Raw genomic sequence first — 18080 nt, forward strand, 5'->3', positions numbered from 1 at the left:
ACATCACCATCATAAATAACCAAGAACTGTCACGTTATGCCTGTCTACTGAGACTCCTTACTAATTCAAATAAAAGAACATCCTTTATGCTGAAAAAACGTTTACAGAATGTGCCACAGCTGGAAGCTATTATGCAGGCCTTGAAAATGCTTGTCAGCAGGATATCAGTTAAACAGGTGTATGGTGATGGCTAGGGCATATAACAGACTCATTAAGGTTAGCTTCAGTATCAGTAACACAGAATTTAGTGTTTCAAATACATAGATCTTTGGGCTTGAAATCTGTTAAGAATTTTTTTTTTTTTTTAATCTATTTTGATGTACTTGCTAAAGAAGAACCCAGATATAATGCGAGCTTCCAGAGACGTGACTGGAAAGATATCTAAAAAGACTAACATCAGCTGATAGGAGCCAGTCTCCTAGGGTGTCTTTATCTGGTGCCTCCCATCCAGGTCCCATCTGGCTTCTCCAGATGGTGATTTAGAGTAGACTTAATCCATATGTTTGCAGTCGTCTCTGCTCATCTCCATTGCCTAAAGTAGTGGCTTTAGGGAGACTAACTGCTTTAGGCTAGGCATGGAGAGGAAAATGCAAGATGTTTCAGTTTTCCTCAGTGGCCTCAAGGCCAGCTCATCCACATCTTATAAAGATTGTTAAAGATGGAAAAGGCACTCATATAAAACATTCGCTTTACGGAGACTACTGGGAGATATTTATTCTCAAAGTTTGAGCCCTGTCAATTGGAAAAAATCCTGGAAGAAAAAATATGTGGGTGTAATCATGGTCAGATCATATTATAGATTGGCCATTAGTAGTTAGTATATTAAAAAGAACCTGTAAGAGAGGCAAATGGGACAGGAGGAGGTGTAAGACAACATTTTCAGAGAGACAATAGTTGCACAGACCCATATAGGACCATATCTGGAACATAGTGGTATGTCTCTGTTCAAGAACTCTGAACTCCTGCTAGAACAGATGCAGAAAAGGGCAAATAGATGTGATGAATGAAGAAACTCAAAATCCTTTCTTTTTCCATCTAGAAGAAAGAAGATCAAGCTGAGATGTGATTTCCCTGAAGAAATACAAGAGACAGAGAGAGAAACAGCATTTGGGGTAATGCTGGCAAAAGAACACTTGATCAGAAGTTGCCAAGTGTAAGTTCAGGCTAATTAAATCAGTGTTTCTCCAAAGAAGTGAGTTTCAAAGGCAGGCTTGAGAAAGAAGAATGACAAAATTCCTAAGTAATTTTAATGCGTATATAAGCAGGATATTATGATGTGGCTGCCTCCAGTGGAGGACAGCACTTGATGACTCAGTCTTATGTTTCTGTCTGTCTCCTATTAATCCTTGGCTTTAAAAAAGCAACAACAAGAAAATACTGTAGCTAGAAGCTAATCTGAAGCAAAATTTTTTCTGCATCAATTATGTGGGCTATAAATGTAACAACAAAATAGCAAAAGGTTATGCTTGGCCAGGCTAAAAATATATTCCAACACTAAAAGCAAACTGTTACTCAGTGGAAGCCAGACTGTGATAATTAACAGGTTTTAACGGCCATGGAGATAAAAAAAAGCTAGACCTGGGATATCCGTCAACATTTCAAAATAGTCTATGTATTTTTACATGTTCCCCATATCCATCTCTGCCACTCAAAGTGAAATTGTTTTCAATCAGGCAATGATAAATTCATTTTGCTTCTCAGATGTGAACTGTAATAACAGGAAGCCATAACAAGCCATAAAGGTTTTGTTTGGTTTGTTTTTTAAAAAATCTGATTCAATTTTTCTGAATATACTAAATATTCTTATATATTCCGGAGAATAATACATGTGAAAGGAGCATGCCATTTTAGGAATATGGAAGTCTCTTGTCACTTATCTTTTTCAGACCGAAAGAAAAGTGCTCAGTGTGACTATGGTTTGCAGATGAAGGGATGACAGCTCCACAGATCAACTGCCCTGCATGAGCTCCGACCTGGGGTAATGGGTGAACGTCACCAAAGGGGTTGGTGCAGGGACTTCATGTTGCAGCTCTAAGAGCTGCTCAGGTGAGCAGTTCTGCATTGTGATGGCCAACACTGAAACCTTTCTGTTGGTAAAGCAGCATGGTCTGCTCAGTCAGTGAGGAATGATCTGCTAGAGACCCTTTCTAGCAATTGGCTGCTGGGGATAAACACGGCTGCACCAGGACAGGTCTGCATCAGAAGAGAGGCTTGTCTGTCTTCTTTAGGAGAAGCCTGCCTGGAGATTTGCCAGAGACCTCAGTCCCATATTCTCTGATCCACTGTAGACACTTGAGAACATGTTTTAACTTTAAGCATATGAGTGGTCCTATGGACATCAATGGGGTTGCTAATGTGCCTAAAGTTAAATATGTATCAAGTGCTGTTCTGGAATGGGACCAAGGACTCAAAAATTTACAGGATCAAGGTTTGGCTGAAGAACAGAGAATAAAAAGGGAGACAAAAGCTGAGAGATACTGAGTTGCTCTCATGCCCTCTTGCGTCAGTCCTTCACGGAAGCAAGCCCTAGGATAAACCCCTCATTATAGTAAAAGTTAAAGGAATACCTGTGCAGAAAGCTGAAACACTAAAAGATACTGTAAACACTCACTTTACAGCACACAATGTCTTTTGATTTTCAGATGGCAGTACATTTTACAGCAGATACAGTGATGTCACTGCAGGAAAACATCACAAAAACATTGCAGCAACAGGATCTCTTTCAACAGAGGCCTGGTTGACTCACTCTCACAGCTGCAGCAAAGTAGTCCAATGTGTTTCTGGAGAGCATTCTTGCTTGTGAAGTCTTTATTGGGACACTCTGACTGCAGGGAAATGCAGCCGCTTTTCATTTCTTGTGGCAGTCAGAAAGTTTCATTGAATATTTCTGAGCTCTCAATCCCTTCCAAAACACATGCTGAATTTCCTGGCTCTCTTCCTTAAAATCTGGTCTGGGTTTCTACCACTGTCACCTCTCAAATTACTTTATGTGCACATAAATTAAAAAAAAAAACAAAACCAAAAAAAAAAGCATTTTGATTTTTCAAAATTAATTTTTAACTGTTTTTCACAACTTTGTGAATTTTTATATGCAATCGCTTTTATGTTTAAATGATCTGTATTATGAACTTATAACTGGAATCCAGCAAAGCTGAAACAGAGTTGTCCTTTTGCTATTAGTAATGCAACACTGCCAACTAGAGGCATTGGTAACAATCGAATTTTTGTCTTATTGGCCATGTCAGTAAAGAGCTGCATACCTATAAATACTAAAATATTGTATTTGCACTACAGAAATCCCACCCAAGTCCTCCAACTACAGTGGTACTTGCATTTCATTTTCTTTAGATATTGATGCTTCGGTATGCCACTTATTGAATCCAAACACCTCAACACATCATCCAGAAACTCAAATATAATCAAGTCAGATATCAAACTCTTTGGGTTCCTCAAAGAGTTACTGAGCCATTCTAACAGCTTTTGGAAATAAGCCTCCACAACACATTGCAAACGTTTAAAAAAAAATAATAAATTAAAAAATTATGGCTTTGAGGGCAAACTAAATTCTAGATATTATTTTCTCAACCCACAATTTCAGTAAGACTTCATAATTTATTGGAATAAAGAAATCATAGTCTATTCAGGTGGTCTAAAAGGCAATTTCTACATAAGCTTTCAGCTCTGTAAGATAACATACACTTTGAGGAAGGTGTTTGTTCACAGCTGAAGCAGTGATTGAAAAGAGAGAAAGATTGAAAGATTGAAAATAGAGACAACATGCCCTTGACCAGAAAGGCTCAGCCACAACCTGCTGCATGTGGTTCCCTGACATGTATGTGCTTGTTAGTTCCCTGTATGAGAGGAGACTTGATGCAAAGCCATCGATGTTCATGCACCACGCTCAGACTGGAGCTGCCTGGGCCCCACACTGCTGCCCCTGCTCTCTTCCCTTCTATGCCCACGATGGTGGGGAACATCAGCAACCACAGCTACCCAAGATGCAGCAAGAGGAAGCTGGAACAGAGGAGGACAGGGACCTTCTGCAGGTCCTCATGCCAACCAAGATCCAACGAAGCCTTGGGGAAAGAGTCATTCCGGCTGCCCCCATCCCTCCACTGCCATATGACCTTATGTCAAACACAACCCTGTGTGTAGGCAGAGTCTGCCGGCAGGGAGAGAACTGAGAGCCTTGAGCATGCAACAGGCTTACCACTCCTCTCCAGACTTACAGCGTGCAAGAAATAGAACTCTCCCTTTTTCTAATTAAGGACTGTGAAAAGTGGCGAGCCTTCACATCCCTTTTCAGCAGCTGGGATCTCCCCAGCTATGGGCATGGAGTGCACTGTACCCCTTCTCTGGGCTGTCAGTGTGTGTGCCTTGGGGTGCACCAACAACTTTGGAGGCCAGAATGGATTCCAAGGCTTCCCCAGCACGACTAGAACCACACTGTAAGAGGAAGATCCACTGGTAGAAGGGCAAGCTCTGCCTTCCAGGGCTCACACAGCATTAAATAAACAGTCCAGAACAGTTTGTACTTTTGGACTGAAGGGAGGAACCAACATCTAGCATTGGTTTCCTTTTATTTACCAGAATACATTTATTCCATAAATCTCAGCAAAATTTATGGAAAATAATAAATTACATTTTTCCACTTGCAGTCTTCAAAGCTTTGTGTCTATAAAAAGTTCTGGGAAATCTGAGAAGCCTAGAGGGCAGGAAAATAATCTTGTTGGGAAGTGGAAGCCAGTAGACAGTAGTGACTCACAGAGGCACAGAGCTGCAGAGCAGCTGAAGTAAGGTGCCAATTTAGCATGTAACCAAGTTTTCCAGGTGCTGTGCCACAGGGCACTTTAAAGACAGAGGGGTCAGTTTCCAAAAAAATGCAGAGTAACCTCTGGAGGGGGTTGGAGGTGACAATACTGGAACAAGTTGTAGACTTAGAAGTGAAAGCCTGGACACTGGCCTGGGAAGTGGAGAATACAGTTTGCAGCCAGTATAAACCACTGTAAAAACTAACTCAATAAATGGTTTTCCACTTATATTATTATGCTTGTGTTCCATAACAAAGTCTTTACTGGAATACAAAACTAAAAAAGCACAGTGCTCCAGTGTAAGCAACCTGCTGGGGCACAGGTAACACTGAAGTAGTTTGTTCACTTGAGCAGTACCTGGAGCTTTCCTTTTAGGAAAGGGGGCTGGGGGAAAGTACATCTGTTGCAAATCAGTAATACCAGAAGCCCTATTTCCACAATTGTGGCTATTTCAAAAGACACACTCAGAAACAAAGCAGCATGTCATATCTAGATATCTCTAAATGACTTTGTTGAAATGATCCAGAAATTTTCTAGTAATGATTTTTGGCTGTCCATCAAAACCTGAGTCCAATAGACATTTTTAGGTTTTTTCCACTTATTCCTTTTTGGCAGTGAAAGCTAATGCTCAGCACTCTTAGCCTGTAGTTCTCTGCTCTGGTATCATATGCTGCTTGAATGTACCCTGAGGTCCAGACACACTCCACACTAAATACCTGCGTTAGGAGCCAGAATACCTCTCATCCATGAAAGTATGTGTCTGTGAAGGTTTCTCCTGCTGTTTAGTGTAAAATTTATTTGGGCATTTGTGGTGGTGCATCTCCCCTCTTCAGGCCACGCTACAATCTCCCTGTGTAATCTCCTAATTAACTTTGTATTGATTTGCAGAGACACATTGATCATGTGTAAAAGCCTTTGCAGAGTTATCAACAGAGGTTGCAGGAATGACTCTGAGTTACACCTGTCACAGGAGCTGTGATCTTATCCCTTGCTCACACGTGAGCTGAGGCAGAGTTGGACAGAGTAAGAACTTCATCAGCAATGTCATTTGTGCAGCACTATGTAAATTAAAATTTTAAAGTCAGTTCCACTTTTCATAAATGGGCTGTCCAGTGTATGGCTATGTACCTAAATCTGCTGCTGCATGACTCACACGAAAACAGTAGCCTGTGATTTCAAATGTCAGTTATTCTGCAACATCTTTCTCTTTCTAAAAGTCTGTCCTCTTCACATACTTTAATGCTGTTTTGCTCTGCCCTGTATTTAGCTAATTGTTACATTTCCTAATTTTGATCTGGATAGAAATGTATACACACAGTTAACCCATAATTACTTGTACCTCCAAAATTAATCTTTTAGAGCAGAGAAGAAAAATGCAAACACCTTCCACCCACATTCCCCTGGAGACTAAGTTGGCCAAGTTCAGTGAGCAAAAGCTGCTAGTTAAATGAAGGAGTACAGAAACGTGCTCTACATTTCAGAGATTCAATATTTGGCTGGTAGGTGCTGCTGCACAGGTCAGCCTTTTGAGTGCCAGGCAGCACAGTTTTGGCTGGGATGGAGCTCTGGCTTCACGCTCTGGGCATGTATTGATGCTGAACATATGAAGAAGAAATTAAGGACAGGGAGCTAATAAGATCCCACTTAACAAGCAGTGGCTAAACAGGTTTACTGAAGGCATCCAGCTTGGATTTATAAATTATTACAGTCATTTCCTTTCAGCATTAAACCTTAACAAGGTTTTTTCACCAGGGCTGCCAATCTATCTGTGGCAAGACTGACAAAGGCTGAAATTCTGACCTTCAAATATAGAGACAAATTGCTGAACATCGTCCTGCCAAAGGGCACTCACAGGTAGCTCAGCACTAATTTTAGGCTGACTGAATATCTACCCCTTGGCTTCTCAAAGTAAGAAACCTGTGCCATGAAAAACATAATACCTCAGGGATGAATAACACAATATGTCAGGGATAAGAAACAATAGACTTCAGTTATTTTGCAAAATTTCTATATTTCTAACTATAAGTGTAACCATACAGTCCATATAAAAAAATACATGGTAAATAAATAATTATTATTTATTCTGTCTCAAAAAAAATAGGTTTGTTTTATTTGTTAATTACACTTCTCTACACAAAGTAACCCTTGTGTCTTCCTAGTAGGTTCATACCTGTCTTCAAGCACCAGTGAACCCTGCCATTCTCTGGGAACAAAAGCACCTACAGTTCCAGCTTTCATTGGCAGTTTCTTTTTACACTGGATATAAGCCAGACTCGAACTGTTTGAGGGGGGAAGTAGCAGACACACATAAGCCACTATTTATTTCCAGTCCTCATAACAAGATACCTGATACAAGCAAGATGAAGAGCAATGCAAGGATTCAGTGTATAAGCATGGGAACTCACAAGGATGAAAGTTGGAAGGATGGCAGAAAAGAAAGGGGGAGGGTGGAAACACATTAATTTGGTTTTCAGCTCAAAGGTTCCTCTCATTTTTTCCCAGGTGAATGCACTGTTGTTGCCACACAGAGACCTGGACAGCTCAGGTGTTCTGTGCTTCTATCACACTGATTTTTAACTAACCAGTTCCAGGAAGAGGACCTTCGATCAGGAGAATTGATCGCTGCTGGTGAGCAAGTATTTCTCATTCTTAACTCTCCTTAATACAGCAGTGAGGTTTGGTTCACAAATACCTTAAAAACTTAGTTATTCGAAAAGACTGCATGGTAGATGCATGGAGATTAGCTAGCAAATGTTTGTTCTGGCAGAGAGTTGAAGGAAATCTATATGGCATTTTCTGTCATTTTTTTCTCCAAATCAATTAACTAATGTTGTATCATGCAGTATCAAAAATTCAGATTATTAAATTTAAACTGCCTCCAGATGCAACTCCATAAATTATACTTCCAAACCCCTGTTGATTTTCAATAGAATGATAATCAAAGCTTCAGATAAATATACCTGTGATTTGAGGAGATTTACACCTTGGTTTTCTTATGAATACCTAATGAAAGAAAGATCCGAATTGCACATTCCATGTCTGCTTTAGAAAGACATTATCTGATGTGATTTCAATGCCATATCTATTCATGCTTAAATATAATCTTACCATGTTAATAGAAATGCTAAATTTGATTGTTAACATCTGATTGGTAAACTGATACTAAAGGTAGTTGCTGATTTTCAGATAGAGTTGCTACAAACACTCATTTTTCAAGACTATGGAAGTATGGTGTAGTGATCTGCTTTAGCTGACTGAAGTTAGTCATTTGCACAAATATGGGGAAACCATGAATGAAATTTTTGTTGAGGATTTATTCAAAAATCCTCATCCCCCGACTTAAATAAAAATTACAGTCTGTCCTTAGGAAACACTGGAAAATGTCTCATTTTCTTGTTAAACATCAATAATCTCCAATCATCAAATTACTGTGCATAATAAATAAGCTCCAAAGGAGACTCCTTTGTAAAACTCAGTCAAGAGTAGCCAACATGAATGAGTCTAGTGGAGTAAGTAAAACAAAGAACAACTCTACAGTTGTGATGCCATGTGCAGGTAGAGGGAATCATTTCAGAACACGACTGAAGAGAAAAATATTATGATAAATATACTACATATTTTAGCAACCTAGGGAAATTTTTCAGAAATATGAGATTCTTACAACACGATGATCTTTTTTTCCTAAATTTTTGCATATTTTATTATACAAATTTTTCTCCACAACACTTTTCTTGGATTCAGATTGCCAGTTATTGGAAATGGAGTTTTAATTTGTTCACAAGAAATTTAACTGCTCACAGTGATTCTGTGATGTTAAGATATTCATTAAAGTGTCACTTTTCCTGCTTCTGAGTCCTAAAAAGCATGAAGCTTTTCCTTCTGCCAGTGCTCTGGGTCATAATTCTATGCTGGATACCATTCCTCCAGTGAGAACTAACAAGACTGGATGATATTCTGGGCTATACGCATTACATTTTTAACTCAGCTGAAACCATCAGATATCCACCTGAATATCAGAGTTTTCATGCCTAAATATGTTTGTACTGGACAGAAAGACCTATCAATTAAAAAAACATTTAGATTTTAATGCTTTTTCCTCAACGCTTGCTTCTGTTCTCTGACTTTTATCAAGGACAGACGTTACTAAATTTCTTATAATGATCTTTGTCAGGAAGAGAATACTAAAGCAGCCAGGAGCACAGAGGAATTGTTCTATTCAGAAGGACTTCAGCTGAAATTCAGTGTAAAAAAAGCTGTGAAGAATAGGGAAATTTTTCAAGTTTTCATTGTGAGAAACTGCTGAAAATTTCTTTGATATTTATCTCACAGTCCTTAACATCCTGGTTCACAGAGTGAAGACTTAAAATATTATGGCAATTTCAACATTTTTGATGGATTTGGCAATTTAAAATGTATCATACTTGGAGAAAAATATTTGCCAATTTTCCTATTTTATTAAGGAGGATATCATGAGACATCTTTTGTCAGAAAAAAACACCCTAATATATAAAAAACCCCCATGCTGTTATGTTTCACTGAAACTAAGAAACCTATAGCATTGTCTTTAATTTTGCATTTTTCTCACAAAAGCTGGTATTTCTAGAAATAACCAAAGCTTTCTCTAAGTATAGATTGTTAGAATGCCACTAACACATTGATTTACACTGTGCCAGATGACAAATCCACGTGACTAAAGTTGTTGCTTTGTTTTCCAGTTTCCTTGCTGCATTGAAAGGGAAATAATGCTCCATTCAACATTGGCCTTGTCCCTCCTGCTAATTGCAGTCACTTCCAACCTTGCAATGGCAATTAAAAAGGAAAAACGAGCACCTCAGACACTGTCAAGAGGTACTGTATATTTACTGTATGTAGTTACCTCCTTACCTCACCATATAGGCCAGCAAATGTTTTTCTTTTAAATGTACATTCATACTTACTGAGGTGTGTTTCTCTAGTGTTAAGTGATACTCTGAGTAATGCATGTTCTTATTTCATGTCATTTCACTCCATCATTTTATTCTTAATGATATGACTGAGGGCCTCATATAAGCTGCATAATTTATGTAACTCACACTGACACAGTAGAAGCAAATAACTCAAACTGAGTCTCTCAGATCAGGATGTACTTATAGGACTATCAGTGAAAAAATATTCTTTCATATACTATTTGAGAGATATTTTATTATGGCAACTTACCAACTGCTGAAACAGTTTCACAACTTCAGCTGCTGTGGCACGATTTTTCTACAGACCCATTTTTGTACACAAACCCATTTGAACCATTTGGTGTGGTTTTCCATGTGACTTTTTTTTCCTTTTGATTTTCATCAGATATCCACTGCAAAGCATGACTGTGAGTAATTCACTTCCTCGTGGTGCATAATTTTCAACCTGGATGTTAAATAAAGACCCTGTTTTAAGTTATTTATGTCTGATCAATCCTTAGAAATACAAGCAGAAAAAAAGCTCAGGAAGCTCTTTTCCCCTTCTCCATCTTCCATCTCCTTTTGGAACTATTAAGCACAAAATATCTCCATCTCCCTTCCTGACCTCTTCTGCAAGCTGTGCAAGCCTCCAGATCCCATGGCTCACCTCTGAGGTTTCCTTGTTCTGGTAAAGTTGCACATGTCACAGAGATTCCATCTGAGCCTGATTGCTCCAAGACCACTTGACAAAATCACGTAACACCTGGACTACCCAAAGAGAAATTTCAAATCACTTTTCGTAAGCAGTATCCTGGGAGAAAGTTTATAATCAACCCAGTATGTAGATCAGGATTTATTTTCCCACTAAGCACAAATGCACCGGAAGACAGCAAAACCTCTTACATTCTGGCGGTTTTGAAAATAAAAAAGCAGTGACAGAAAGCAGGTGTCACTCTTCTAATTGTGATTTCAGGCCCTTCAGGATGCCTTGCACACTTTACAAGTAATTTTCACGGATCAAAGGGGAACACTTAAACCTGCTCCAAAATGACTCCTACTCCTCTGTGTAGATGCCTTCAGCAGCAGCTGACTGCAGCTGGGGTTGGGAAGGCATCAGTCAGCATGCCAGAATCCCATCAGCCAGAAAGATCTGTCTACTGAAGGAAGAGGTGATCCACCAACATCACAAGCAATTGTCCTGTGAGAAATTTAACAGCAAATCTGAGCTGGTCCCAGCACTGTCCAGACAGTGCAGAAGAAACAGAGCTCCACTGTGGTGCAAATCCAGAAATTGTTCTACAGTTCCCATGAGGGCTGTCATGAATGGAGCCACACTGCCTAGGATGCAGGGATCTGCTACACAGGGGTTGGGAGCTGAAGGCGTGAAACCAACTGGACAGTTTGCTTTTTGAGATCTGTGGTACAGATGAGCTATGAAGCTGATGATTCACTGGAATTTGGTTTCGGTGGAGATTTTTATTTAACAGTCATTCTTTTATGAAATTACTTAATTAAATTACATACTTGCAACTCCAGGGACTGAAGTTCATTACTTTGGAGCTAGATTTATAACCCAAGACTGTTCTAATGACATTCACATTAAAGCTGATCTCATTTGAGCTGTCATATTTTATTTTTCTCTCTTTTATGTATCAACTTGTCTTTAAGTCCCAGGGTCTACATGAAATATGGAGCAGACAACATAAAGATAAAAAGGATTTGGGATCTCATTTAGGTACCTCTGAGCTTTCAGAAAGTTAGCCAGCTAGTCTGTCAAAGGACTTGAGCTGGATGCACAACCAGCAGAGATTTTTGGGGAGGTTGGTTGTTTGGCTAGAGTTTTTTAATCTTTCAGTGTACCTATCAGGAGATGTAGAATTAGTATATTCATAATGTTAGAGAATCTTTGACTAAAAACCCGAAATCTTATCTGTCTACAAGTGTTGATAAATATTTAAAAAAAAAAAAAAAAGGAATTTAATCCTCTTGTCATACTTCTAGGGTGGGGAGATGAAATTACCTGGGTACAAACTTACGAAGAAGGGCTTTATCAAGCAAAAAAAAGGTAAGAGATTAAAAAGTAGTATGAAGACAAAGTTGTTACTCAGACATGCTGGAATAAACTATAATGAAGCAGAACAAAGAAACACCATGACAGCTGATCTGCAGACCACCCAGCTAAATAAAACAGACTGTGTCTATAAATAAAAGCCCTTGTAGGAATCTTATGACTCTGAAGTAACTTTACAGGCTGACAATGTAATGTTGTCATTTCTTTGTCAAAAGAGCAGTGTTGTCATTTGAATTAGCAATGATAAATAGATATACCATAATTTTTTCAATTACATCTGTTGTGTTTCAATATCATGTACCTTTGATTACTTCCTTGACATCAGTTGCATTTGTTCTTGCATGGAGATATGCTGCCTCTGATGTTTTCCACAGCACTTTATTAGTTGGAATATGTCCATGATATACTCACAGTTTCTCACTGTCTTGGTAGAAACCGCAGTTCCAATCTGAATCTTCTCTGGAACTCAGCTGAAAATAAATTTGAGAATTCATAACAATGCTTATTTAAATATCTTTTACAGTTCATTTTAGATCACAATTAGCGTAGCATAAGCTATTGTTAAATTGAAGGCAAATTATTTTTAAAATAAAAGACAATTGATACCATGTACCCTAGGTGAAAATGGCTACAAACAAACAACTCTTGACAGTGATAGCAGACCAAGGATTAGTAATTGTGAAATGCTGAACAGTAAATATAGTTTTAAAAAAATACAGGAGAAAATGCAGAGAAATTTTTTGTTTTGACATCCCAAATATAAAATTTTGATACTTTACTAAAATATTTACAGAAAAAATAATATCTGTTTACTATTCAAGAAAGAAAGCTTAGAGCACATGAAACTTTTCATGGGGAGTATTTGATGATAAACCAAATCTTATAAAAATTATTTTATTCCTGTTCATACAGAGTATTTTAATTTTCTTAATCATGGAGAACTTCATAAGTAAGCAACATTAAATAGCTCTTGAGTTTGATTATTTACTACCTGGGAATGAAATGATGAAGGAGCTGTTATTTCTTTCTTCTGGAATCTTTTACTACAGACAACCTATTTAGATATAGAAGCCCTATTTCTCTATTTCTCTTTTATGAAGTGTTTATGCTCCTTTCCCTTGCTCAAAAATGTCTGTAATATTTTACAGAATGTCTGTATGGTTTTACTGTGGGATAACATAAGATTAAACACAACTTGCCTTTTTCAGTCTGCTAGTAAAATCACCCATTTGCATACTTGTCAAATCATCTAACTACATCTTTTATTATTATTAATAAAGTAACAAGCCACTGATGGTAATTCATCATTTGGAAGACTGTCAATACTGCCAAGGTAATTTTGATTTTTTGTGTGTTAAAATGTTGTGAATATTTTTATAAGAAACTGAGCCTACCTATATATTTACCTTGTACTTAGTGAAAATTATTTAAAGAAACAGGCAAATGAAAATCTATCTGAAACTCAAAGAATTTATTACCGTTATTTACAAAAACTCCACTACCCAATAAAGAACATGAAAAATACTCAGCGCTGCTGTACTGCTATCCCAAATGCAGCACTCATCAGTTTAAATTAAGAGGCAGAGATTTGCTACTGACTCATTGAACAGATTTAATATTGTTTGGGTCTCCTGAACTGGTAACTAAAGAAGGAGGCGAGGATGGGGCTGCTGAAATTGATCTAACAAGAATTTTCTGAGAATAATGCACTTTTGTCAAGCCAAGACATGGCATCCATTGAGACGACAGGCTTCATAAATAACAGAAGAGAGCTTCCATTTTCACAGCCGGGAGGTTGTACTGCCATGGGTCAAAAAACCCCCAAAAGCAATGATAGAGACTTTAAGTGTCTCCTCAGGAATGTGAATCAGCAGAGACAGGAACAATGTGGCCAGTCTCTGGCCAATATGGTGCCCAAATGCAGACCGAAAGGCAGAGTTTGAGATGGACTTCAACGTTTATTCTGTTTTTTCTAGCACTGAAGAAAGCTTTTGCAGAAAATGAAGAAATACAGGAAATGGCCCAAAATAATTTTGTTATGCTGAATCTCATGGTATGAAGGGTTTGGGGCGATTTGACTGGTGTCTTTTCATGGTCTGTGTTTTCTCTGTCTTGCTTTTTCATGTCATTTTAGCTAATATGTCTGGCATTTTATTTATATAAGTAGAGGCACTTGTGCATGTTTATTCACACACAAGTAATACCTATCCAGTTTTGTCCTCTGGTACGAGGTTATTCACAGGTGGTACTACTTACCAAAATTTACAGAAATATTTTAATAAACAGCTTTAATTTTTCTACCAGCATGAAACCACAGATAAAAACCTGTCGCCTGATGGACAATACGTGCCTCGAATCATGTTTGTAGGTATGTACGATATTTATGTATCTTCAAGGCTGTGATATCTGAATTATGCCAGTGTCCTCCTTTGGGGACACCAGAATGATTCATTTTGCAAAAAGTAAACAGCTCACTGCCTCTGTTGCATACTTTGACCCTTGTAAACTTCCTTAAATCAGAGATGTGTTCCGAAGGGTACCTAATTTTGACCTGGGGACAAGATGTTTAAAAATCTATTAACATCTGGGCTTTTGCTCTTAGTGCTTCTTGCTAGTGCTGTTACAAGACAAAGTTTACTGAAAAAGTCAAATATCCGACTGAATGTAGATGTCTAAAGTGTGGATATTACCACAGAGTAAATCAATAGTTAGTGGCCTCTAAGGAATGATTTATCCCATTGTAAAGCAGGCTTCTGGAATGGATCAAATTAATTATGCCCCAGAGTGCCTGTTCATTTTCACTGATTGTACAGGGAGCCTAGAGTGACCAGCTCTTTGGTGGCAGCCAAAGTTCAGTGAGATGAAGACCACACTCAGACAGAGAGCAGTGCAGTTACAGGAGTCAGTTAATTACCGAAAAAGCTTGGAAGGGAAACTGGAAAAAGATATGTCCACAACAACCTGTTTCCATGCTGGGAACGTTACAAATCATGAGATTTTCATTCTGAAGTCTCTAGGCAGGTCGTGCTAATATTGTATTAGGGATGCATAACCCTCACTGTGTATGCATCCAGTAAAATTAGCCTCTCCTGATGTAAACCCAGAACCTGTAAAACAGGATATTTTCCTTCAATTATGGATGAAATGCATGTGTAACCTAGCGCTTAAAAATAGCTGCATAATACAAAAATGAACATAAGCTTTTGTTCAGGATTTCTCCTAGTAAAGAGCAGTTGTCTGGAACAGAGCGTAACGGCCTCCTAATTGCCTCGTTGATGAAATCAGAAGCAGGGCTGACAAAGCAGTGCCACACCATCACCCACAGCTGTTGTGGGAATGGAAGGCAGTGGTTAATATGATTACTTTTCCAGACCCATCTCTCACAGTACGAGCTGATATCACAGGAAGGTACTCCAACCGGCTCTACACGTATGAACCACAAGACATACCATTCTGTAAGTGCCCCCTTTGCTGTGTTTGCGTTTCACATTGTAAGCAGCCTGATACCCCATCCCAGTCATTTGTGTGTGAGAATCCAGTAGGATCTCAAAGTAAAGAATAAATACTGTGCGTGAGCACCTGCAATAAATTATAATGGTCTAACCTGTTCAAGCAGAACAATCACACCTATTGTCCCATTGAATTTATTGGGACTACTCAGGTAAGAAAAATTGAAAGATCATGGGTGAGAACTTTCAGGATCAAGATCTGAGCAGTTTGCTGAAGAACAGTGAAAGTTATACTTATGCAAGTCATACCTGGACACTCAAAAGTATCCAACTGCACAATATAAATAGCCAGTGGTGGGAGGGAATCAGTAAAGAAATGCTGGTGCTTACCTCGGTACCACCTAACACACATATTTCAGAAAGGAATGTGATTTTTCAGGTTCAGCCAGTTCTTACTCTATACCATCTATCTGACTCCAGTGCAATATCTCACCACAAATATGCACATCACATCTGATTACCAGGCTTGCTGTTGAGAAAGGAGGGAGTTGAAAGGAGCCTTGTCAAATCTCTTTAAGTTAAACATTCTGATTCATTAAACTTTTTACCTTCTGCTTTAGTAACAATGCCAGAATTTTCACAATAGAAAGCTCTAAAATATAATGTGTGACCATAAATTAATTTCAATACGAACAGTTTACTAAATCAAAGTAGGAATTTTTAATTGTACGAATGCACTTTTAATACATTTTTACAGTTCTTATTTAATTTTCTTTCAGTAATAGAGAACATGAAGAAAGCACTACGCCTCATTCAGACTGAACTGTAACCAGCAACAGTGAAATTACCAAAACCTCTACGAGGTGAAGATGCACCTCTGTCTCTACTAGAATTTTGAAATCTAACCAAGCAGTTTGGTATATCAGATTTCTTAAGAACAATTTGGAGAACAAATACAGAAGGACTATCATAACCATTTGCAAAACAAGAGGAGAAATATACTAAACACTTTGAAACTAGTTATCTGAATAACTGAGAGTGATGGCTTAAGGTACCGAAACTTTGAGCTGTACTTTATCAATCTAACTCTGACTCTATTAAGTCAGTTATGACTTCTGACCAGGAATTATAAACAACCTTTTGGATCTCTACTTGCAATTTACTACATAAGTGAATAGCTGCATGTTGGCTCCCCATCTTAATTTTTATTGCAAGAAGCTTGTTAGTTGTTGGTGTACCTCTGCTTTATACACTTATTTCTCATTAAAAGAAAATAAACTTTGGTGTCAAATCAGACAAGAAAGTTCTTCTGATAGATTTTGGAATAGCTTATACCGTAAAAAAACAGTTATCTGGGTTTAGCTTTCCCCTGTATAATCCTTCAACTATTGTTCTGATAGCTGAAAACAGGACAGACATTCCAGATTGAGCATGTGGTCTCAGTGAGGTGATAACCATCAAAGAGCAACTACAGGTTTTGCTATGATAAAGATACAGTGAAGCAAGAGAGATGGAAGGAGATAGTCCCAGAACCCCACTCCTAAGTGAGGATAAGTGATGAGTGTGAAGTCTGGTATGGGAAAAATGAGGAGGCTTGTCCTAGCTCTTTTCATCTAAACAGTGCATTTGAGTCATGGAAATCTCATCCCAGATCATTCCCTCTTTCTGTAGCATTCCACTGTGAAGGTGGCAGCTTATTGAGAGAATCTGTACATAAAAAGCCTTTGCAAAATTTCCCTGGGATCACTGTATGCAAGGGTGGACACCTGTTTGAGTAAAAAGCTGAAGTAGTTTATTATCCCAGCAATGTAGTTTTTTGTTATAGCAAAATAGATATCAATTCACCTGCAGTAGGACCATGTATGTTGTGTTACATGCAAAACACCAGTGTCATTTGCTCTACCTGCCATTTCCTGTGGTGCTGCCTGAATGCACACATAAAAGATGAAGGAAGGACCTCTTCAGCACAGCCGTGCTGATTTATAATACCTACTGGTTATTTGTCATGAATTAGTTATATTGCACCTATCTATGTCTTCAGAATTACTTAAAATTTGGATATAAGTATACATTCCAACAGAGTGGTGATAAATTACCTGTACATGAAGAGAAAAGAATTATTGTATTAGTCATTAATAATAACAATATCTTAATAATCAGTCAAATGACTTTTTTAACCTGTAGGGAAAATGCTAGAAGTAAAATTAAACTGGAAATCACATTCCTTTGATTTAGCTCTACTCATTTTTCTCTTTATCTATTCCAGATTTGGAAACATTTCCCAGTCTGCAGGCATTGCTCTTTCAGGCATGCCAGCGATGTTCAGGAGAAAGGGATGTGAGCTAGCTGCCAGAGATGACACAGGGTAGCCATGACAGCCACTCAGCCTCCTTTTCTCCAGGCTAAACAACCCCAGTACCCCCAGCTACTCCTCATGACACTCATGCTCCAGATCCTTCACCAGCTTTGTTGCCCTTCTCTGGACACGCACCTGCCTTGCTGGCCTTCCCGTTGATTCTCACCAATAAACACTCAACCCTGTCATCGACATCATTAAGCTCTAGACAATCAAAAAACTCCCCAAAAAACAGGGCTCCCCCAACAACTCTCCTTCCTTGCCTGTCCCTTTTGAAGAGCTTATAGCCATGCATTGCAGCACTCCAGTTGTGCAAGTCATCCTACCATGTTTCCTTGGTGGCAACCTACACCATAGTTCTCCAGCTTCACAGTCTTCCAGCTCTTTCTCTTTGTGTCCCACACTGCGTGTGTCGTGTAGATGCACCTCAGTTGGGCTACTGATCCTGCCACATTTTTGAGGGAGAAG

General features: G+C 38.5%; 1 protein-coding gene across 3 annotated transcripts; it reads left to right on the plus strand.

Annotated features, from left to right (window-relative positions):
• The first annotated feature begins 1084 nt into the window (after positions 1–1084).
• On the plus strand, positions 1085–16373 carry AGR3 (anterior gradient 3, protein disulphide isomerase family member). Of its 3 annotated transcripts, XM_050317841.1 has the most exons (10): positions 1085–1153; positions 1887–2046; positions 7314–7439; positions 9527–9659; positions 11738–11801; positions 13088–13140; positions 13784–13860; positions 14112–14175; positions 15179–15262; positions 16036–16373. In XM_050317841.1, exons 4-10 carry the CDS (start codon positions 9554–9556, stop codon positions 16083–16085), a joined length of 498 nt encoding a protein of 165 aa, XP_050173798.1. In that variant the 5' UTR covers positions 1085–1153; positions 1887–2046; positions 7314–7439; positions 9527–9553; the 3' UTR covers positions 16086–16373. The 3 variants fall into 3 exon arrangements, with proteins under 3 accessions (XP_050173798.1, XP_050173815.1, XP_050173807.1); XM_050317858.1 differs by lacking the exons at positions 1085–1153; positions 1887–2046 and adding an exon at positions 2130–2191; XM_050317850.1 differs by lacking the exons at positions 1085–1153; positions 1887–2046 and adding an exon at positions 5855–5873.
• Positions 16374–18080: the final 1707 nt, after the last annotated feature.

Source organism: Myiozetetes cayanensis, unplaced genomic scaffold (genome assembly GCF_022539395.1).
Source record: "Myiozetetes cayanensis isolate MyiCay16 unplaced genomic scaffold, myiCay2020 scf1, whole genome shotgun sequence".
NCBI lineage: Eukaryota > Metazoa > Chordata > Aves > Passeriformes > Tyrannidae > Myiozetetes > Myiozetetes cayanensis.